At 58.7% G+C, this 21,698-nt stretch overlaps 2 protein-coding genes across 3 annotated transcripts in view; both read left to right on the top strand.

Moving 5' to 3' along the window:
- The window catches only part of TBC1D2 (TBC1 domain family member 2), a 44,795-nt gene extending 36,130 nt beyond the window's left edge, over nucleotides 1-8,665 (top strand). For both annotated transcript variants that reach the window (XM_056117170.1, XM_056117169.1), the window contains 6 exons: nucleotides 2,235-2,422; nucleotides 2,967-3,443; nucleotides 6,365-6,485; nucleotides 7,250-7,435; nucleotides 7,903-8,024; nucleotides 8,449-8,665. In XM_056117170.1, the coding sequence (XP_055973145.1) occupies nucleotides 2,235-2,422; nucleotides 2,967-3,443; nucleotides 6,365-6,485; nucleotides 7,250-7,435; nucleotides 7,903-8,024; nucleotides 8,449-8,656 (1,302 nt within the window). In that variant the 3' untranslated portion in view covers nucleotides 8,657-8,665. The remainder of the gene's footprint in view (nucleotides 1-2,234; nucleotides 2,423-2,966; nucleotides 3,444-6,364; nucleotides 6,486-7,249; nucleotides 7,436-7,902; nucleotides 8,025-8,448) is intronic.
- A 3,568-nt stretch (nucleotides 8,666-12,233) lies between these two features.
- The window catches only part of CORO2A (coronin 2A), a 60,079-nt gene continuing 50,614 nt past the window's right edge, over nucleotides 12,234-21,698 (top strand). Inside the window, exon 1 of the mRNA XM_056117069.1 lies at nucleotides 12,234-12,359. The gene's annotated coding sequence lies outside the window, so the exon portion shown is untranslated. The remainder of the gene's footprint in view (nucleotides 12,360-21,698) is intronic.

The following is a 21,698-nucleotide window of genomic DNA, read 5'->3' as shown; positions in this document are numbered from 1 at the left end:
ACTTGTGGAAATTAAAATACCACATTCTTTTTTTTTGTGGTGGCAGGGGGTAGGGGATGGGGGAAGGTGGTCCTACTTGCCAGTACTCAGGGATCACTCCTAGTGGTGCTCAGAGGACCATATGTGATGCCAGAGATCCAACCAGGGTTTGCCACATGCAAGGGAAGTATCTTAATGTCTTCTATGATCCCTCTGGCCCCCAAACACCACTTTTTGGTGCTTTTTTTTTGGGGGGGGGGGGTTAGGGATCCACACCCAGGGTTTCCTCCTACCTCTGCAGTTAGGGATCACCCCTGTCAGGCTCAGGGGACCAGACGTGGTGCCAGAGATAAAGCCTGGGTCAGCCATGTGCGAGGCAGGCACCTGGATTATCCATAGTACTGTCACTTCAGCCCCAGAATACACATTCTTAAGGAGAAAGTCAAGAAAAAAAGCTCAATGGAAAGTAGAAAATACAGATGAATTAAAACAAATACGTAACATACCACAGTGGGACACAGTGAAAATAGAATTAAGGGAGAAATATGTATCTGTAAACACATCAGAAGAAAGAAGAAAAGGTCTCAAATCACAACATTAACTGTACAGCTTAAGGAACTAAAAAGAAGAACTAACCAAACCCAAAGCCTAGCGAAGGGAAGGAAATAAAGATGAGAGATACATGAAGTAGAGAACAGAAAAGCAGTGAAATCAGAAACTGATGGAAAGATCAAGAAAATTACCAGAGCTTTAGCCAGCAGGACCACGGACACAGCAGAGAAGGCTCAGGATCAGAAATGAACATGGGGACATCATGACCGATTCCAGAAGTGAAGTCTGAGCAGCACTTATGGTCAGTTATATACAAATTGGATAACAGGTGGAGTGGTCCTAGGGTCAGATTCCTAGGAACAGAACCAGCCAAGGCAAACTCATAAGCAAATACAATATCTGAATATAAATGGGCAAGAAATGAAAGAAACAATTAGAACTCTCCAAAGAGAAGTCCTGGGCTGGAGACCTAGCCCAGGGCTTAATGTGCTCACCTTGCCTGTAGCCAGCACCCTTTCAGATCCCCGCTGGCACCCCATAAGGTCCCCTGAGCACCATCAGGTGTGACCCAAGCCCTTCCCCCACCCCACCCTTGGCCGCCCTTTAGCCCTGGGCCCCCAAGACTTCTCTGTCCAGTTTCCCCCAAAGGACAGGCTCAGACATTTCAGCCATGGGGAGGTGCTGTGGTCGTGAGATTCTTAGGGTCCTGAGGGCGGGAAGTCTGGGAGGGCTTTCTGATGGAGGGGGTCGCCTCTCCCGCGTGTTAGGGAGGTGATAGTGTGACCCAGGCAGGCTGTGGAGCAAGCTCTTCCCAAGAGAGACCAGAGCTGTGGATGGAGGTGGGGAGGGGTGAGAGGCAGCCCTGGACGCCCAGGTAGCAGGCAGAGTAGGCCCGAAGGGTGCTGTGCAGGTGCTGCCCAGGGCTGCCGTGGCTGTGTCTGTCTGTGTGTGTGTGTGTGTGTCTGTGTGTGTATCTGTGTGTTCATCTGTGTCTCTGTGTATGTGTGTTTGTGTGTGTCTCTGGGTGTCTGTATAAGTGTCTCTGTGTCTGTGTGTGTCATCTCTGTGTGTCTATATACGTGTTTGTGTGTCTGTGTGTTTGTACATATGTCTGTGTCCCATGTGTATCTGTGTCTATATGTGTCAGTATCTGTGTGTGATTGCGTGTCTGTATGTGTCCCTGTGTCTCTATGTGTGTTTGTGTTGTTTGTTTCTGTGTATGTGTCTGTATATGTCTGTGTGTCTGTGTGTATGTGTGTGTCTGTGTCTCTGTGTGTGTCATGTGTCTGTGTATCTCTGTGTGTCTGTGTCAGGGCGTATGCCGGAAGCCTGGGGAATGACCAGAGCCCACTCAGGTGATGGACTATGAGTGCCGCACCGAGCATGCTCACCGGCCCTCCCTGTGCCCTGGGCTTCCTCCTCCCCGTCGTGCACAGGAGGGAGCTCAGACACGAGGGAGGGGACTGGCCAGTGTCCACTCTGCCTGCCCGCCCACCCTTCCCCTTCCTTCCAGCCCAGCTGGGCCTGGGGTCTCTCTCTTGCAGCCCTCCCTGCCTCCTGGAACCCTTTGGGGATATAGGGGCCTGGGGGTCTGGGGGACCGGGCGGGAGGCTCAGAGACGAGAGCTGGGAGGAGCTGCCTGAAGCTGTTGAGGCCTCAGCCTCCGGGTGCCTGACCCCCCCACCCGCTCATGCCCCCTGCAGTGTGCCTACCTCCAAGCCCGGAACTGCCAGGTGGAGAGCAAGTACCTGGCGGGGCTGCGCCGGCTGCAGGCGGCCCTGGTGGACGAGCCCCCCGAGTGCTCGGAGCTGCTGAGGCAGCTCATCCAGGAGGCGCTGCAGTGGGAGGCCGGGGAGGCGGCGGCGGACGGCGTGGGGCTGAGCCCCATCAGGTGAGCTGCGGGTCCCACGCGCCCCTCTTGGGCTGAGTCAGCGGCCCCTGCCCGCTGGCCCCTGCACACTGGGTCTCCTGCGTCCCCCCTGGAGGGACTGGGGAGGCAGGGGGATGTGCTGGCCGGCTCTCTGGAGCTGGGTCTACGCCTTGGAGCCCCGTGCCGCTCTGTTCGCGCCTTCCGCCACTCTGCCGTCCTCAGCGTCCCCTTGGGCCTCCACCCGGTGCAGCCCAAATCCCCTGCCTCCCAGCGTGGGCACCCCCGGGCCACCTGGGCAGGGAGGTACTGGACGGGCGGGAAGCATGGGGGGAGTGGCCCGGCTCCCCTCCTGTGTCTGGGCCGTGGCTCTGCAAGTGGGTTCTGGAGGGGCAGTCCAGGAGTCCTGCGTGGAGGAGGAGTCGTCCACACGCACGGGGTGAGGCCTTGGCTTAGAGAAGAGCAGAGCCCGTCAGTGGGTCTCCGGGAGGCGGGTCAGGAGTGCCTGGGCGCCTGACACGGGTGAGCAGAGCCCTGCTGACCGGGGCCCTCGCCCGCTTGCCGGCAGCGAGTACGACGAGTACGGCTTCCCCACGGTGCCCAACTACGAGGTGGAGGACCTGAAGCTGCTGGCCAAGATCCAGGCCCTGGAGGTCCGCTCCCACCACCTGCTGGCCCGCCAAGCCGTCGAGCGGCCGCTGGCCGAGCGCTGGGCCGCCCTGGGCGAGCTGGCCGCCTCAGCTGAGCTGAAGCAGCTGCTGCGGGAGGGCGCGCCCCGGGAGCAGCGGCCGCGGGTGTGGAGGTGGCTGGTCCAGCGCCGCGTGCGGCACCTGCAGGGCCCCGGCCGCTACCAGGAGCTGCTGGGCCGGGGCCAGGCCTGCGAGCACCCCGCGGCCCGCCAGATCGAGCTGGACCTGAACCGCACCTTCCCCAGCAACAAGCACTTCACCTGCCCCACCTCCGGCTTCCCCGACAAGCTCCGCCGGGTGCTGCTGGCCTTCTCCTGGCAGAACCCCGCCATCGGCTACTGCCAGGGCCTCAACAGGTGAGCCCCAGCCCGGGTCCCCAGGGACGCGGCAAGGCGAGACAGGAGAGAGGAAGGCACCCGGGGCCTAGGCCTCCAGCCCGGTCCTTCCTGCCTGCTCTCTGTATCTCTGTCTCCCTCTTGGTCTCCCTCTCTGTCTCTGTCTTTGTCTGTCTCTTCCCACCCCCACCCCGTCTCTGTCTCTCTGTCTCTGTCTGTCTCTGTCTTTGTCTCTCCCCCCCCCCCCCCCCGTCTCTGTCTCTCTGTCTCTGTCTGTCTGTCTCGTTTCTCTCTCTCCCCCAGAGCCCCTTTCCCCCATGAGATGGACAGTGTGGGTTCAGCCTCACTGGCCTGTGCTCCAGGGTCACTTCTGGGAGGACACGGGGGCGGGGGGGGGGTCATAGTTGGGGCCAGGGATAGAACTCAGGGCGACGGCACAGGAAGCAAGCACCCCTCTGCTCCGACCCTTTTTTTTCTGTTCTGTTGAGCTTTTGGGGTGTGTGTGTGTGTGTGTGTGTGTGTGTGTGTGTGTGTGTGTGTTTGGGCCACATCTGACTGTGCTCAGGGCTCACTCCTCGCAGTGCTCGAGGGAACACACGGGGTGCTGCAGATTGAGCCGGCCTCCCGCATGCATTGCCAGGGCCTTGCTAATGTACTTTCGCTCCGACCCCAGTTTGACCCCTTCCACCGGAGGCTGTCTTCCCCGTGATCCGTACCTAGGCAGGTATTATTGCTTTAGGTAGGAAGTGTCTCGGGCTAGGAACCCTGTGCAAAGGTGAGGAACCGGCCCCTTTACCTTTCAAAAGCTTCACCCCCTGCCCCCGGGGGCGGGGGCAGGGCGGGGGGAATCTTTCACTTGTCATCGTGCTGCCACCTGATGGCTGCCTTTAGAACTACAGTGCAGTATCACAAGATTAAACCCCAACCAGCCTGTCGCCAGGGTAACAGAGATCAAAGAAATGATTGTCAATCCAGAGTAGAAGTATCAAGCCACTTTCCTCCAAGATAAAAGCAGGATTTTTTTTTTCCTGGCAATGCCGGGAGGACAAGTGCTCTCCGAGTAGTCTTTTCTTTCCTCCTTCACCCCTGCTTTGCAGACCTCACTTAGGCCCTCAGCAGGAGGTGGGCTGCAGGCCTGAGCTAGTGACACCAGCCTGCACAGAAACCTAAAAAAGGACTGACAAAAGTCACCCCGGCCGGTCACTTCGGCTTCCTTGGCAGACCAGTTTCCCTAGCCCCATAGGTTTAGTTAGCCAAGTTCATCTCCACAAATGCCTGGAAGCTTGAGGGTTTCTTTTTTTTTTTGGGGGGGGGAGTGTGTCACACCCAGCTATGCACAGGAGTGACTCCTGGCTCATGCACTCAAGAATTACTCCTGGCGGTGCTCAGAGGACCATATGGGATGCTGGGAATGGAACCCGGGTCGGCCGCGTGCAAAGCAAACACCCTACCTGCTGTGCTATTGCTCCAGCCTGCTTGAGGGTTTCTGAAGCAGCGTCCGGACGCCTCAGGAAGGTATACCGTGATTAGTCAGCAACGTCCATCCCCGCGCACACACCAAGGGAATGTCACCGTGGCCCATTAGTCACATCTACCCGGGGCACGGACAAGAACAGTGGCAGCCAGTGCATCACACACTGGATGACTGAGCTGGATGACACTCCCAGCTCCCCAAGCAAAGCCGAGCCTTCTGCTGCCCCCGGGGTCCACTCCTCCTGGACTCAGGCTGATTTCTACCCATCTGCCAGCCCGGGTAGGACTCTCCCTCCCACTGTTCTGGTGTGGGTGGGAGAAGGAATTTTTCTTTCTCTGGAGACACCCCCTCCACCCCCGGCTGTCCTAGAGGTCAGGACCATGAACCCCATGTGTGTGCAAGCCAGGAAGAGTGACCATGGCTAGTGAAATGCTCTCTGAGCCCACAGAGCCGGGGCTCCCCTGTCAGACAGACGGGCTCTCCCTGAGGGGCTGCAAGGTGCATGCACCATGCAGGAGGGACTCAAGAGGACTGGCCGCTGTCCATTCGCTCTTTGTCCACCAGGAGCTTCTCGGCACAGCTGCCTCTGCAGCACTGCCCAGATCTCTGTGACTGAGGCCTGGGCCACCTGCGTCCTGGCAGCTGTTCTGGCCCAGCCCGGGAAGGTGGGAGAAGGAGCACAGTGCATCCCTGCAGTGCCCCTGGAGGGCCGGGGATGGCGGGAGGGTGGGGGTAAGATCCTCTTTCTCCCCGTGATCTCGCAGGAACTCAGGGAGAAGGGTAGTGAGGGAGGAGAGGAGGCTGTTTGTGTGTCTGGTACCCTCGACGAGCCCTGAACCATCATCCCGTCTCTCCTCACCTGCTGGGGCAATGCAGGGAGGAAGGAATCGTGCCCCCTGCCTGGTGGGTGCTGAGGAAGGTTCCAGGGCCAGAGTGATAGTACAGCAGGGAGGGCGTTTGCCTTGCATGCGGCCAGCCTGGGTTCTATCCCGGGCATCCCATATGGCCCCCTGAGCACCACCAGGAGTGATTCCTGAGTGCATGAGCCAGGAGTAACCCCTGTGCATCTCCGGGTCTGACACAAAAAGAAAAAAAAAAAGAGTGGGAGGTTCCACATGGACCAGCCCTCAGAGCCTGTGGCTGCCCCAAGGGATACTTTCCCCTGTGCTGGCCACGTGGACTGTTTGTCCACCACACGCCCTCCTAGCAGCCTTGTGACCACGCCGAGGTGGCGGAAAGTCAAAGGTGGCCCGAGTGACCTGTCCACTGTCACCCAGCAGAGACTACAGGTCGTGCTAGACTCTGGGTGTGCCCCCACTCCCATCTCCAGTGTGTTCACACCACCCACCCCTGGGTCCCTCCTTAAGGTGTTGGTCCGTACTTGCCCAGCACCTGGGAGCCCCCTTGGACCACAGGCTGCCTGGCCGGGGCAGCTGCAGGTGGCGCTCACCCCCTCCCTCGTCCCCAGGCTGGCGGCCATCGCCCTGCTGGTCCTGGAAGAGGAGGAGATCGCCTTCTGGTGCCTGGTGGCAATCGTGGAGTCCATCCTGCCCGCTGACTACTACAGTAAGACCCTGACGGCATCGCAGGTGAGCGGGGCCTGCAGGGGGCGCCCCCGAGTCAGCCTTGCCTACTGTTCCCCCTCTGGGCCCAGCTGACGCTGACAGGGGCTCGGACCACCCGGTATGTTAACCCCGGTGGTCTCCTCACGTAACTGGAGGCTCATGATCTCCCCGGAAGAGAGGACAGTGGTCGTGTGCCACTCGGTATTTGCTGGTCGGGAATTTGCAGGGGGTTGGGCGAAGGAGTAGGGTGGAGGACTGGGCATGCAGGGGGGTAGAGGGCAGAGATGATTCCTGACCGGACTCCCCAGCTGCCTCCAGGGCTGCTGCCTCTGCCCCTCACCGCCCCCCCCAACCCAGCCAGAGTCCCAGCGCCAACTGGGACTGTGCAGAGCAAGGAGCACCCTTGGGGAGCGCCAGGCTGGAACTGGGGCTGACTCTTCCTACCCGGAGCAGCTGCGGGGGCCCAGGCAGGGAGGGGCAGTAGGTGGAAGGGAGGAAGATGCTTCAACATCCAGCGTGCTAGGACTGTGGCCGCCTGCAGGGCAGGGCCCGAGGTGGGAGCAGGAAGACAGACGTGGGCCCAGCCAGGCCTCAGGTGGTCCCAGTGGGTGGCAGAGGAGCCCAGATGCCACCGACCAAGGAGGAGTCAGCAGCTCAAGACGCTGAGCCACCCCCCCCCAAGGCCCCCAGCCAGAGGTGGGTGTGGGGGGGTAGCAGCAGACGCATGGGGCCCCGCCCCAGGTGCTGGCCAGGGCTGACGACCCCCCCACTCCAACCTGGGCCCGCAGGTGGACCAGCGTGTCCTGCAGGACCTGCTCGCGGAGAAGCTGCCCCGGCTCACGGCCCACCTGGCCCAGCACCGCGTGGACCTGTCCGTCATCACCTTCAACTGGTTCCTGGTGGTCTTTGCCGACAGCCTCATCAGCGACATCCTCCTGCGGGTCTGGGATGCCTTCCTGTACGAGGGCACCAAGGTGGGTGCCCGGGAAGGCGGGGGGGTCTCCCCTGCCCCACCCCCTCCGCACCCACAGACTCTTCCCCTGCCCCAGGACATGGGCACAGGCGGGGACCAGGGGTGTTGCCCCGCTGTCCGGCGAGGACCTCCTCCTCTCCCTCCTGTTTGCTCACAGCCCTTATCAGCCCCGCTGCTTCCTGCCCTCACTCTGGCCCGCCCCCTGCCTCTGCCCTCCTGGACAGCAGTTCCTGAGCCCCCTGGGTCTCCGAGATCACCTGCTTCCTGCCAGTGCCCCCTGCAGTGACAGCCCTACCCGGCTTTTCCTCCAGAACGCTCTGCCCCGACCCCCCAGAGCCCCCCCACCAGCCATGACCCCCCTTGGCTTGTCCTGCAGGGTCCCCCAGCCTGCGCCCCACAGCTGGGCCAGGCTGGGTCTCACTGACACCCCCCCATGCCTTCTCCCCCTCACTTCCCCCACCCCCGCAGGTGGTGTTCCGCTATGCCCTGGCCATCTTCAAGTACAATGAGCAGGAGATCCTGAGGCTACAGGACAGCCTAGAGATCTACCAGTACCTGCGCCTCTTCACCAAGACCATCTGCGACAGCCGGTGAGGGGGTGAGGGGACAACCCACCTCCCGCACTCCCCCAGGCACTCAGCCTCGCTGCTGTGTTCTTTCCTGAAAGCTCCCCTCCCCCACCGCCGCCCCCCAGCCCCATGGCCTGTGACCTTCCCAAACAGGACCGAGCTGCCTTCCTAGGCCAGGGCCTCTGTCCGGGCGCTTTGGGCCTTGCGGCTTCTTGGCTTTTAAGATGCCTCCTGGCCAGCACGGTCTTGGCCCGTAAGATTCTATTTTCTAGGCCACCTCCTCCAGGCAGGCATCCGTCCAGGGACATAACTTTCCCTTTCCCACCCCCCACCCTGCTCGGAAAGAGCTCTCGGAGGGCAGGGCACTCCACCATGGGGGAGAAGACCTCAGGGGCCCCCGGGAGCACAGGCCGGGCAGTGGACTCAGGGCGCTGCTTCTCCCCAGGAAGCTGATGACCATCGCCTTCAATGACATGAACCCCTTCCCCATGAAGCAGCTCCGGGGGCTGCGGGCGGCCCACCGGGAGCGGCTGGAGGCCGAGCTGCGGGAGCTGGAGCGTCTCAAGGCCGAGTACCTGGAGTCTCGCACGTGCCAGGGGCCGGCGCCGCCCGAGGCTTATGCCAGCGAGGACGAGGGGGATGGAGATGCCTGACCGGGGCGGGCTGGGAGGGGTCCCCGAGGTCCTGGGGTCCCCACGGCACCTGACTCCATCCCCAGTACACCCCCGGGGCTGCCACCTCACTTCCGCCACTGAGCACTTTAGCCCCCCGACTGCCTGCTGGGGCCCTGCAGCATCCCCTCACTCTCACCCGTGTGAAACCAGGTAAAATGTTGGAGCCAGTGGTGCACACAGACTGTGGGTCGGGAGCGTTGTTGCAGTCGCTAAAGGCGCCCCCTGGGACATCTGCCCCACTCCTCCTGCCTCCCCCTGCACCCCATTCCCATGGGGGAGGGGACTGTGCATTCAAAGCTGCTGTGTCCGGTGCCAGAGGGTCAGGATATCTCTGCCCAGGCCAGCTCCCGCCTGGCTGCTGGGTCCCTTTGTGGGGGGTTCCCAGGGAAAAAACCCTTCCAGCACCAAGAGGAACTGCTGTGGGGGAGAACAAGGCCCTGAGTCAGGCGCGCTCTCTCTCTCTCTCTCTCTCTCTCTCTCTCTCTCTCTCTCAATCTGTCTTTCTGTCTCTGTCTCTCTCTCCTGTCCCCTCTCTCTCTCATGTCCCAGTCACCTCCTTCATGACAAATGGATGCTTGGGGGTTAGGGGGCAGCCACGTGGCCCCCTGCAGCTTGTACCACACTCAGCAGCCTCCATGAGCGGCCAGGGGCGCCCAGTTCCCGGCCCTGTCCAGGCCCCTCGGCGATGCTTGGGACCCTGCAGAGCAGGTGATGGCAGAGCCTGTGGCCGTGCCAGGCCAACCAGAGTGGGGATCCCTGCTCTCTGCGTGTCCAGGGAGAGGGAGGAGGCCACGCCCATTGCCCTCTGTGCCAGTGTCCCCGAGTCATGCCCTTCCATGGCTCCGTGTCTCTGTGGGTTGGAGAGATGATAGTTTAGGGGTTGAGGCACTTGTCTGGCACGCGGCAACCTCAGCACCCCCTGTGTGGTCCCCTGAGCACTTCCGGGTGTGGCCCCCAAACCGGAGGAGGAAACACCCAGCTGAGAGAGGGCTGCACGCTGTCCCACACCCACCTGTCCATTTCCCTCCCCACCTTCTCTTCCACTCTCCTCCCCTCCCCCCTTCTCCCCTTCACTGCCCCTCCACCCCACCCCCACCCCCGGGGGCAAAAGGCTCCCCGCCCTGCCTGGGGACAAGGGGAGCCTGCGCGCCCTGTAGCCTCTGCTTCCCTTCTGGCCACACCAGAGAGCCCCCCCCAGCTTTTGACAGGCTGAGGCTGCGATTCCCACCCCTCACCCCGCCAGGCACCCTCAGGCCCCCGGATTGTTCCTTGGGCACGCCCAGTGGTGCTCCGGGCTTGTTCCTGGCTCTGCACTCAGGGATCACTCCTGGCAGGCTCGAACCCGGGCCTGCTGTGCACAGGGCAGGTGCTTTAGCTGCCGTTTTAGGGCTCTGGCCTCTATAGTAGAATGTTTAACCATTTTCCGTATCGCGGGACACTCCCCAAAGGAGGGTGTGCCAGTGGGTGAGAATGGGAACGGGGGGGGGGGGGGGGGGCTGCTTGCCCCAGAGGAGACCCAGAGAGCTCACACAGCTACAGAGAGACGAGGGCTGGGCCCAGGACCCTGTCTGTCTGCACTCTCCCCTACTCACCCCTCCTCTGGAGCTGACCCCCCCCCCCACACACACACACACCACCCTCGGTACTGGGGAAAGCTGGGCCTGAGCGTGGGAGCAGGAAGCCCCCGCCTGCTGGGGGCCACTGCTGCTACCCAGAAACCCGCCCCCCCTTACCCTACAGAGCCTTCAGGGACCACCCTGGTGTCAGGTTCCTGGCCCGCACCACAGCTGTCACCCCCCAGCCTCACTGGAGGATCTGATCCCTCGCACCCCCACCTCCTCCCCCAGGGGATACAGCCTCCTGCCCCAGGGCCCCCTCTGCCAGCCTTTCAGCCAGGGGGAGGAGGAGTTGGGGCCCCCACCCCACAGAGAATGTGCCAACAACTAGCCCCCCCCCCGTGTCCCATAATGCTTTTCTCAGCTCACTCCCCTTGAGCATATAAATGGACACGGCCACTGTCCCCCCCACACACACACAGTCCAGCCCCACACCGGGCACTGGTGGTTGGTGAAGCACAGCCGTCCCCAGGCGACACCCCACACCCAGGGAAGGAAGTGGGGCCTGGGGACTGTGGCTGCCTGGCCCGTCCACCCATCAACAATAAGACCCAAGAGAAGGTGCTGGCCAAGGGGTCCCGGGCCACGGGGCTGAGCCTTTGGCGTGGTTTCCTAACTAAGGTGCCCCTGGGAGGGTCACGATTGCTTTGGCTGTTTGCCCCTTGTATTAAGAGTAGTGACGGTGGGAGCTGGAGAGATAGCACAGCGGGTAGGGCGTTTGCCTTGCACGCGGCCGACCCGGGTTCGATTCCCACTATCCCATATGGTCCCCTAAGCACCACCGGGAGTAAATCCTGAGTGCAGAGCCAGGTGTAACTCCTGTGCATCGCTGGGTGTGCCCCCCCACAAAAGAGTAGTGAAGGCGCGCGCGCATACACACACACACACACACACACACACACACACGCACCCCTCATGCCCAGATGTATTAAAGGGAGTGAAGGCAGGCACACACAGACCCAGACCCCTCAGGTCCTGGAGGGATTCTCCCTGTTTCCCCCAGGGCCCCACCTCCTACAGCACAGGGTTGCTATTGGCCCTGAGGGAGGGGATGAAGCTGAGATGCTGCAGGAACAGGAAGAGATCTCCCTCCCCCACACAACCGCCTTATTTGTTTGGGGGCCTCACCCAGCTGTGGCTCTGCACTCAGGGATGGCACCTGGAGGGCTCAGGGTTTAGCCATAGGGGATGCTGGGGATCAAACCTGGGTCAGCTGCCTTTAAGGCAAGCGCCCTACCTTCTCTCCTACCTCTACCATGGCTCGGCCCCTGGGGAGGGATCCAGGAGGTGGGGTGCAGCCTCTAACCTGGGGGAGCTGAAGAACTAAGACAGCCTGACCTTGACCTCTGAGCGATCACAAATAAAGGCCATTTTGAAACCTAAGGGTCCCAGGACCCCCCTCCCCCTTCTCTCCTCACTGGCTGTTTTCCCGTGTGCTTTGTGGAAATACCAAACGCCCATCCTTTCATGCTGATACGGGAGCCGGGACGGCAGGCTGGAGGCCCTGCCAAGCACGGCCCTCGCCACCCCCCTCCGCCCCCGGACACGTCACCTGGCCGAGGGTGGACAAGAAGCGGGGCCTGGGAGTCCCGGTCGCCTGCAGTCCGGACTGACCAGCTGTTGGCCCGTGACCGAGATGCGCCTCCACCCCCCACCCCGTGCCTCGGCTTCCCACCGGGAGCTCATCAGGAAGCGTGCAGGCTCAGAGGCCCGGCTGACCCGGCGTGGGGTCGTGCCCAGCGCGGTGGGTGGACGGCGGGGCCCCGGGCAGCCGCGCGCTGCCGTCCATCCACCTGCGCGCCGGGCCTCCGGCGAGGGCCGCGGGGACACGGCCCCCCGCGCCGCCGCTCCCGCGTGGTGAGCGCGGGGACAAGGGCCGGGAGGAGGCCAGGCGGGGCCGGGCGGGGTGGCCCGCGGGGAGCCGTGGGCGCGCGGGCGGGGCCAGCCCGGCCCCCGCCCCCGGCCCCGCCCGTGCGCCTGCGGGGCGCGGGGACTAGGCGGGCAGCGCGGAGCGGGAGCCGGACGCCGCGGCCAGCGCCAGCGCCACCTGCGCGGCCGTCACCAAGGTAGGGCGGCCCCGCGCCGTGTGCGTGTGGGTGTGGGTGTGGGTGCGCGCGCGCCCCGGCGGGGATGCAGGGGGCCCTGCGTGACCGCCCTGGGCCTCAGTTTCCCCTCGCCGGCGGGGAGGAGTCGCCCCGAGGTTCCGGAGTCCCCGCCGGCTCTGGTCTTGCTCGGAGGCCGCTGTCCCCGGGCGCGGAGAAGCGCTTTCCACACACCCCACCGCCGCCCCCGTGCGGCTTGGGTGCCCCCACGGGGCCGCGTCCCTTCTGGCTGGGGACCTCCTGAGCTCCAGCTCGCTGGCGCCGGCGGGGAGACCTCCCCCACCCAGGTCTCCCTCCCTGCCGCGCCAGCCTGGGCATGCGGGGTGAGGCTGTCAGTCTGCCACCTGGGGGGTCTGGGGGTCTGCAGCGGACGCACGCATGCATACATGCATGCATGCACCTGGACCCGGGGGACCGCGTCGGAGCAGCCCCGGCAGAGGCAGGCAGGCGGCAGCGCCCAGCACACGTGTGGCCCGCCGGGAGGGAGCCCTGGCCCCGGGGTGTGCCGTCCTCGCTGGTGTGCGCAGCCTGCCGCGGGGACCGCGCCCGCTCTAGGCAAGGCGGACAACTGCTGACCTCCCAGCCCGGCCCGGGAAGTCTGCGGTCAGCGGTCTCGGGGGCGAAGGGACGGGGCTGGCGCACTGCCCAGGGCACGGGCCTGGGTCCCCCCAGCCATCTGCACTTGCTCAGGGAGTGCCGGGTCTGGCTGAGAGGTGGAGCCAGAGAGGGTCCTCTCTGAGCCCTTCCAGTTCAGGGGCCCCTCCCCAGCCCCTCCTACCCTGGTAGAGGGAGTCTTCTGAGAACCATCTGGGCTTCTTAGTCTCTCTTGTCCCTGTCGGGACCTGCCCCTCATCCAGAACTTGCTCACAACCCAAGAAAAGAGAAGGATCCACACACACATGGACACACACACTCACTCACACACACACACTCGCTTCATACGCTTATAAACACATTCACTTCAAACACACACACTCACACATTCACACACACTCGCTTTACACTCACGAATTCACACACACAAACACATGTACTCGCTTCACACGCACTCACAAACTCACACACAGACACTCGCTTCAAACTCACACATGCTCACATACACTTACACACTCACACATTCACTCACAGGTCATCAGAAACAGGTGGGCAGAGACCGGGGGAAGGGCTTGCTGGCGTGAACTGCCTTTGACTGCAGTGCTGGGCTTTTAGGGGTGAAGTACAATAACCTGGACCTCGCCTTTTGCCCCCAGGGGTGGGGTGCAGGTGAGGAACCTTGGAGTTAGACCACAGATGAGTATTATTAAGTAAGTAAGTAAAGGCCCTCCCGTTGATCGTCGATTTGCTCGAGCGGGCCCAGTAACGTCTCCATTGGAGACTTTGTTGTTACTGTGTCTGGCATATCGAATACTCTCAGTAGCTTGCCGGGCTCTCCGAGAGAGTATTATTACCCCCTGGCAAGAGCAAGCTAAGTATAAGCGCAGCTCCTGTGCAGGGGCTTAAGTGTAGCCTAAGTGTCCCGACATTGTTACAGATGTCTCACCCAAGACCCACTTTCCTGGGAATGCAGCACCCTGTGGGGCCCCATTGACTAGGAGCAGGGCATTTTCTAATTACAAAAAAAAAAAAGTCATCCTGTCGAATCACTTTTAAAAAATGCACCGGAGGACTGTGGAATGTCCATGCTCAAAGGGATCTTAAGAAATCCTCTCATCCACCGCTCCGTGGACAGATAGGCATCACCCATCTCAGGAGGAGATGTGACTTGCCAGGGGTCACACAGTCAGCCAGCCTCCCAGCCCTGGGGATCCTGACTCCAAGAACAGATTTGTTTGTTTAAAAACACATGCGCATGTCAATGAAAACAGTGTGTCTGTGTTTTCCTATAGAAATTGCAGACATACATGTAGAAAGAAGAGGGTTCTGTGTGGGCAGGATATGATTTTGCAGAGCAATTTGACTGCCAGTTACAAAGGTGCAAGAAAATGATAATAACCACCCTTTGCCCCTCAACTTCTGCGCTGAGGACTTTACTCCGAGGAAGTAACTAGAGAGAAAGGGAAAGAAAATAGTACTGTTAACTTGGCTGATTGTCAAGGAGCTCTGGGTTGATGAAGTCAAAGTTTAAGAAACATTTCATTTGAGAAGCAGAGTCTCACACGTCAGAGGCCTGTAGCTGGTGGTACTGGGGTCTGGCCAGCCAAGAAGCAGTGTGGACCAGAGGGCCAGGGAGCTAAAACAGACGTGGATTCCAGGATGAGCTCTTTCTACCCTCTACTCCCTGGCCTTAGGATGGTGCCTTCCCCCTCGCTTTTCCCACCTGTGAAATGGGGGACACCTGCATGCAGTCACCAATGACTTTCAGCTCTGACACCCCGTATCGAGCCTTAGCAAATCTGTAACTAAATGCTTTGTAAGAAGAACCAGAGAGATAGTCTAGGGGTTAAGGCATTTGCCTTGCATGTGACTGGTTGCATTTTGATTCCTACCACCACCAGTTATCACCTATCCCCACCCTCACCACCACCCAAAAGAAGATTCGGTGAACAAAGACAGTGATAACCAAGCAATCGCCCAGCCTCGTCCTTCATCCTTAGAGGCAGCTAGTCTTGGTTCTCTGGCAAGGAATTTAACCATTTCCTATTTCCACACATAGTTGCTGTCAAACATGGATTTTGGTTTCATATTTGTTGAGGGTTTCAGGAGTGGGAGCGACTGTGCACTAGATCACGGGGGTTGATCCCAGCAATCCCTGGCCTCTTGGCCCGGAGCTGGGCCTGAGGATGAGGCTTTCCCTTCAGGCCGGTGATTTTTTAACATTTAATTTTATTATTTTAAAGTAGTTCACGATATTTGATTACGTTTAACATTCGAACACCAATCCCACCATCGTTATACCTTCCCACCACCATATTTCGGATGTTTCCTTCCCGAACCCCAACCACCCCTGCCCCAAAGCAGAACTGAAATAATTTATTTTGTATTGTTTGTCATGAATAAATCATTGAAAATGCTCAAAAAAAAAAAAAACTTTCCTTAGAGGAAAGTGTGTGAAGATTGTTGTATTTCACCCAGGGGCCATTAAGCCTTTTTGTAAGAGATCACTAACATGTTGTTAAAGGTGAGCTTTGTGTGATTTTATGTATGTATATATATATATTTGTAAAAAATATATTTCCCTCTAAGATTGGTTGCCTTCTACTTTAAACCTCATCAAATGTGGTGTGCTTCTCTTGGAATACGAGTGGTGTGAGGTATGAGATGTCCATGGCCGCATTTGCGGCCGTGCAATTCAGGCCAGTGATTCTGTGCCACGTGAGCTACACCAGCAAAGAGGGTGTGCGGTACCAGGATCGGACGCCCAGCCATGCTCATGCCAGGCCCGCACTGCAGCCCTTTGAGCTCTTTTGCTGGCCCGTTTTTATTACCAGGAGACAGCTTTTTTTCCGAACCAGAAAATAACTCAGAGGGTCCCTCTGTGTATTATTTGAAGCCTCTGGGCAGTGCATTTGTGGCACTCTGGAGGTGCTGCCCCATCACCTCCAGTCGGAAGGGCCAGAATCAGGTGGGCTCACTGCAGACCAACTATTGACTGGGCAGTGGCTGGGTCCAGGCCACACAGCTGTGTGAGAAACACATGGATGAAGTCCCATGACCAACTATTAGCTCACCCTTCCCGACTTTACAAAACTTGGCCTTTTCATTTGGTTCCACCTACACGGAAAATTAAAGAGGAGCATGTTTTTGACCAGCAGTGTGATATTGGTGGGGTACAGTCTAGGTCAGGAAGGTGTGAAATTGGAAAATTCTGTGAGAAGGGATGTGGGAGTTTCAAACCTTAAAGGATTGAAAATAGCAACAATAAAGGCTGGAGCGATAGGACAGCCGGTAGAGCATTTGCCTTGCATGCAGCCAACCCAGGTTCCATCCCCAGCATCCCATATGGTCCCCGGAGCACCGCCAGGTGTAATTCCTAAGTGCAGAGTCAGGAGTAATCCCTGAGCATCACTGGGTGTGGACCACCCCCCACACACACACATACACAAAATAGCAACAATAATAGTAATTCAATAGTTGTGGCAGTAATATGCAATAGTAATCATAATGAAATCGCAATAGAAATTGTAATAGAAATCGCAACAGTAGCAGGGACCTTGTCACTGGCATACACGAGGACTTCCTGCCTGCTTCTCCCTTCCTGCTCTCTAGTCAGTCAGTCATCGGCTTCTCATTCATTGCCTAAGCCTGTGCCAGGCCCTGGTCCTTCTCTCCCTGATGGAGGTGGGTCCAGTAAAAAACTGAAACAACCAGAGAGATAGTCTAGGGGTTAAGGCACTTGCCTTGCATGTGATTGATTGACAGTAAAAAACACAGACCCCAGGAAGTCTCCCCTAAAGAAGCTGGCTGTCTAGTCTGAGCAAAGCAGACAATGACGGACAAGTGGAGTAGCTATTGGCCCCCGGAGTGGCCCACAGTCCAGGTGATTGGGGGCAGAGGGGAAGGGTTGCAGTTTTAGAGTTGCAGTTCTAAATAGAGGATGGAGGTGGTTCCTGAGAAGGTGACTTGGGGGCTTGACGGAGGTGAGTGCTGATGGCAGAAGTCGCTCTGGGTACCATGGAGAGGGCAGCTGGCTCCCGCACTGAAGCCGGAAGAGAGGACCATACTGGCTTGTTCAAGCAGAGAGGCAGCGTGGAGGGATTCAGGCGCAGCTTGATCCAGGTGCCCTGATCACTGTGTGGTCCTCATTCCCCACACAGAACTCGGAGTAGTCCCCAAGCACCACGGGGTGTGGCCCCAATGTCCAAAACAAAGAAAGGGTGTGTCCCTCCACCACACACACACACAGAGACATGGGGACACTGCCCTCTCTGCAGGGGGGCTCTGTGCGTTTGGGTATTTTTTTTACTTTGTTCATTTGTGTGCATTTGCGGGACTCACTTTCCTAGGAGATTTGCTTTATTCTGTAGTCTGGAGCCAAATGCAAAATCGTTTTTCTCCTTTCCCGTAGTCATCATTATCCTTGCGATGCACAGGGCTACGCACCTGTTGTGAGTCCAGAACCCCAGAGGTGGGTGGTTCCCTGGATCCCCAACTCGATGGTGCCTCAGTCCCCCATGGCTGGGCAGCCCCCACCGCCACCACCACCGAGCCATGCCCCTGTGCCCAGGCAGGCCCTGGTGTGGGGAAGGGAAATGGTTCTCAGAGGTTAAGTCACTTGGGAAAGAGTCTCACAGAACAGGGGCTTTCGCACCACACTGATGTGAGCCACTGGTGGCTCACGTTAGGAAGTCACACTGGTCAGACTGTGCCAATAGGAATGGTTATTGTTGGGTCCTGAGTGATAGTACAGCGGGTAGGGCGTTTGCCTTGCATGTGACCAACCCAGGTTCAATCCCTGGCATCCTAGGTAGGTCCCCCAGGCACCACCAGGAGTAATCCCTGAGCACAGAGCCAAGAGTAACCCTGAGCATCGCTGAGTAGGACCCCAAAACAAACCTCCCCCCAAAAAGAAAAGAAATGGCAGAATCTCATATTATACGTTAGTTAGTTCAGCACTGTGGGACACAGCACAGCACTGCTGATGAAGCTGCCACACGTGGAAAAGTGCAAGTCGCAGCGATGATGCCATTTGTGGGGCCATTGCGGGGTGCTTCAGAACAGGGCAGGGCCATGGCATCCCTTGGGGGCCAGAGGGAAGACTGTGAAATCGTCCAGGCTTGGGGTGAAGAGGCTGGTTAGACCGTGGTCGTGAACCGGGACTCGCTGAGCCTGGTGCCAGGGTGGGATGGGGGTGCAGGTGAGCGGGAGGAAGAGGAGGAAGGCCGGCTGCATTCCTGTTTAACAAACCCCGAGATGCTGCAGGCCCCGTCTGGGATTTTACGGGCACTAACCCATTGCGCCCCAAAGCACTCCACAAGATGGACACTGCTACTCATTACCCCCAAGGAGTGGGTGTATTATATTGCCTATAAATTCTCGCTCAGTAGAGTACATTGGCAAAGGAAAAGGAAGCATGTGTTGTTTCCCATCATTATTACTTGGTGATATTGGTGGACCTAGAGATGGAGAGATTGTCTATCTTTTGTCTGTGTATATATGTAATATACATATATTATATATGGAGAGAGAGAGAGAGGGAGAGGCGGAGGGTCGGGGGTATTGGACCCACCCTGGGCAGTGCTCAGGGGGCTTGTTCCCTATGGTGCCGGAGATGGAACCCCTGCACTCCTTCCCCCTCCCACCCCCCCGTGGAATGTGCTCCAGCCTGTTGAGCCCTCCCATATAGAGGTGATAATAAAATTATCTTTATCTTCCATTTCTTCCTCCTAGATAAGTAATGTTAAGTGTTTTGTTGTTTCTGTTTGGTTTTGTTTTGTTTTTTGGGGCCACACCCAAGGGTGCTTGCTCAGGGGTTACTCCTGGCTCTGTGCTCAGGGATCACACCAGGAAGTACCCAGGGAACCATATCGGGTGCCGGAATTCTAACCCAGTTTTTCCATGTGCAAGGCGGTCGCCTCACCCGCTAAACAGTGTACTTGTTTTGGCGTGCTTGCTCTCAGTTTTTTCTTCTTGTATTCTCCCCATTTTGCAGATTAGGAAACTGAGGCCCACAGAGGCTGACAGCTTGCACAGGGTTTTCACGTTTGAACCCTGGGGTTATTTTTTTTTTTTTTTGCCTTTTGGGTCATACCCAGCCCATGCTCAGGGGTTACTCCTGGCTCTGCACTCAGGAATCACTCCTAGCGGTGCTTGGGGGACTATATGGGATGCTGGGAATCAAACCCGGGTCTGCCGCGTGCAAGGCAAACGCCCTACCCACTGTGCTATTGCTCCAGCCCCACCCTGAGGTTATTAACACAGGGTTCAGGGTCCTTCCATATTTCACTGCATAATCAGTACACTCCGTTTTTATTTATTTTATTTTTATTTATTTATTTATTTATTTTGCTTTTTGGGTCACACCCGGTGATGCACAGGGCTTACTCCTGGCTCATGCACTCAGGAATTACTCCTGGTGGTGCTTGGGGGACCATATGGAACCTGGGAATCAAACCCGGGTCGGCCGTGTGCAAGGCAAATGCCCTACCCACTGTGCTACCGATCCAGCCCCCTGCACTCCTTTTTTAAAATAATACAGGCCACACCTGGCAGTGACCAGGGATTACTCCTGGCTTCTGGGATCAGGACTCACTCCTGTTGGAACTCGGGCAACCATAAGTGGTGCTGGGAATTGAACCAGGGCCGGCCACATGCACAGCAAACTCAACCCCTGTACTATCCTTCTGGTCTGGCACGATTTTTTTAGCTTTTTTGTTTTGAGCCTACACCTGGCATTGATCAGGGTTTGCACCTGACTCTGTGCTCAGGGATCACTCATGGTGGAGCTTGGAGGACCCTTGGGGTACCAGGGATTGAACCCGGGTTGGGCACGGGCAAGGCAAGTGTCTTACCCACTGTACTCTCTGCTGTCTGGCACCAAAAATATATATATGTATTTTTTGAGGCTTCACATAGTGGTCACACCCCACTTTTTTTTCTTTTTTTTTTTTGCACACACACAAAAGATGGTCTGCGATCTGTGATGATTATGTGGTGAGATGCGATCAGCAGCGGGCTCTGATGTGGGTAGGCGAGCCCTGGCACGTCGGACTGGTGGGGTCCTGTGAGATCCACACCCACCCCTGGCTCCTTCCTCTTTTTTTTTTTCTTTTTGCTTTTTGGGTCACATCCGGCGATGCACAGGGGTTACTCCTGGCTCTGCACTCAGGAGCCACTCCTGGCGGTGCTCAGGGGACCACATGGGACGCTGGGAATCGAACCCGGGTCAGCCGCGTGCAAGGCAAACGCCCTACCCGCTGTGCTATCTCTCCAGCCCTGTGCTCCTTCCTCTTTCCTCCTTCCACCTGGAAAATGGGTGCTCAGCATTTAAGCCGCTTGGACGCGGAATGTGCGCGTCTCATTCAGAGGAGAGCTTGTGCCAGGTGGGCCGGCGGCCACTTGCAGCCCAGCCTGGACCACAGAGCTTGTGTGAGGCTGGTGACGGGGGGAGTGGGGAGCACGCGGGTCAGGGGGGTCGGGGTGCCCTCAGTGCTGGGGACTGCCAGGGTGATCTGTGCCCTCCATACCCCAGAGCCTCTTCCCCTCAGAGTCCTCGAATGGGAGGTGGCCAGGCAATGGGGAGAGAGAACTCAGGGTTTTGCCAAGCCTGCAAGCTGCAAGCTCCCTTGGGACTTGTCTCTTGTCCTCCGACTGGGCCTTTATATCCAGCTCAGATACACCAGAGACCCATCTGCTGCCAGCAGCAGCCGTCACTGGGCGAGCCTAGGGCCTGGCGCTCTCTCTCTCTCTCTCTCTCTCTCTCTCTTCTCTCTCTCTCTCTCTCTCTCTCTCTCTCTCCTCTCTCCCTCTCTCTCCTCCCTCTCCTCTCCATCTCTCTCTCCCTCTCCCTGTCTCTCTCCTCTCTCCTCTCCTCTTTCTATCCTCTCTCTCCTCTCTCTCCTCTTTCTCTCCTCTTTCCTCTCTCCTGTCTCCTCTCTCTCTTTCTCCCTCTCTCCCTCTCTCCTCTCTCTCTCTCTCTCTCTCTCTCTCTCTCTCTCTCCAACCTCCCCCTCCCACTTGCAAGACAGCATCATAATGGAGCCGGCTGTGCAGGTGAGGAAGCATGGATGGGATGTGGTGCTGGGCAGGGTGTGGCCCCTGCAGATGCTCAGCAGGTGGCCGGTCTCTGTGGCCATTCCCTGGGCTGCCCCCACGGTGTTGGCCTGGCCTGCGGACTTGCACCCACTGCCACCAAAGCCTGCTTCTCGACCCTCCTCTGCACAGCTGGCTGACCATCGGGGCAGGCAGGAGGAGCCGAGATGAGTCTTGAGCAGTGGCCGGAAGGCCGAGACTGTACACTCCCAGGGACCCCGTGGCCGGAAAGGAGCCACGTCTTTGGGGAGCAAGATCTCACCTGGCCACTCCCCGGCACCCTAGGCAAGTCCTGCTCTGCCGCCTCTCCTCCTCCGCCCAGTCTGCCCTGGTCATCTGTGGTCTTCATTCTAGCAGGTTTTTCTGTGTCTGAGGAGTGTGGCCAGAGGGAGCAAGCCAAGGCCTCCCTGCCCTCCGGGGGGGGGGGGGGGGGGGGGCGGCTCTGGTTCCATCCAGTTCTGATGGGAAACTCTGAGAGAGGGTGAAGTTCGGGAAGGCTTCCTGGAAGAGGTGAGGCCTGAGCCAGGCCGGCGGCAGGATAGGATGAGGAGAGCAAGGGAGGATGCTGGTCAATGTCCCCACTGCTCAGTCTTGGTCCCTCTGCCTGTGTAGAGA

The sequence above is a fragment of the Sorex fumeus genome, unplaced genomic scaffold (genome assembly GCF_029834395.1).
Source record: "Sorex fumeus unplaced genomic scaffold, SorFum_2.1 ptg000034l, whole genome shotgun sequence".
NCBI lineage: Eukaryota > Metazoa > Chordata > Mammalia > Eulipotyphla > Soricidae > Sorex > Sorex fumeus.
Note: the sequence above shows the minus strand (reverse complement) of the source record. Positions and strands in the feature narration are given on the sequence as shown.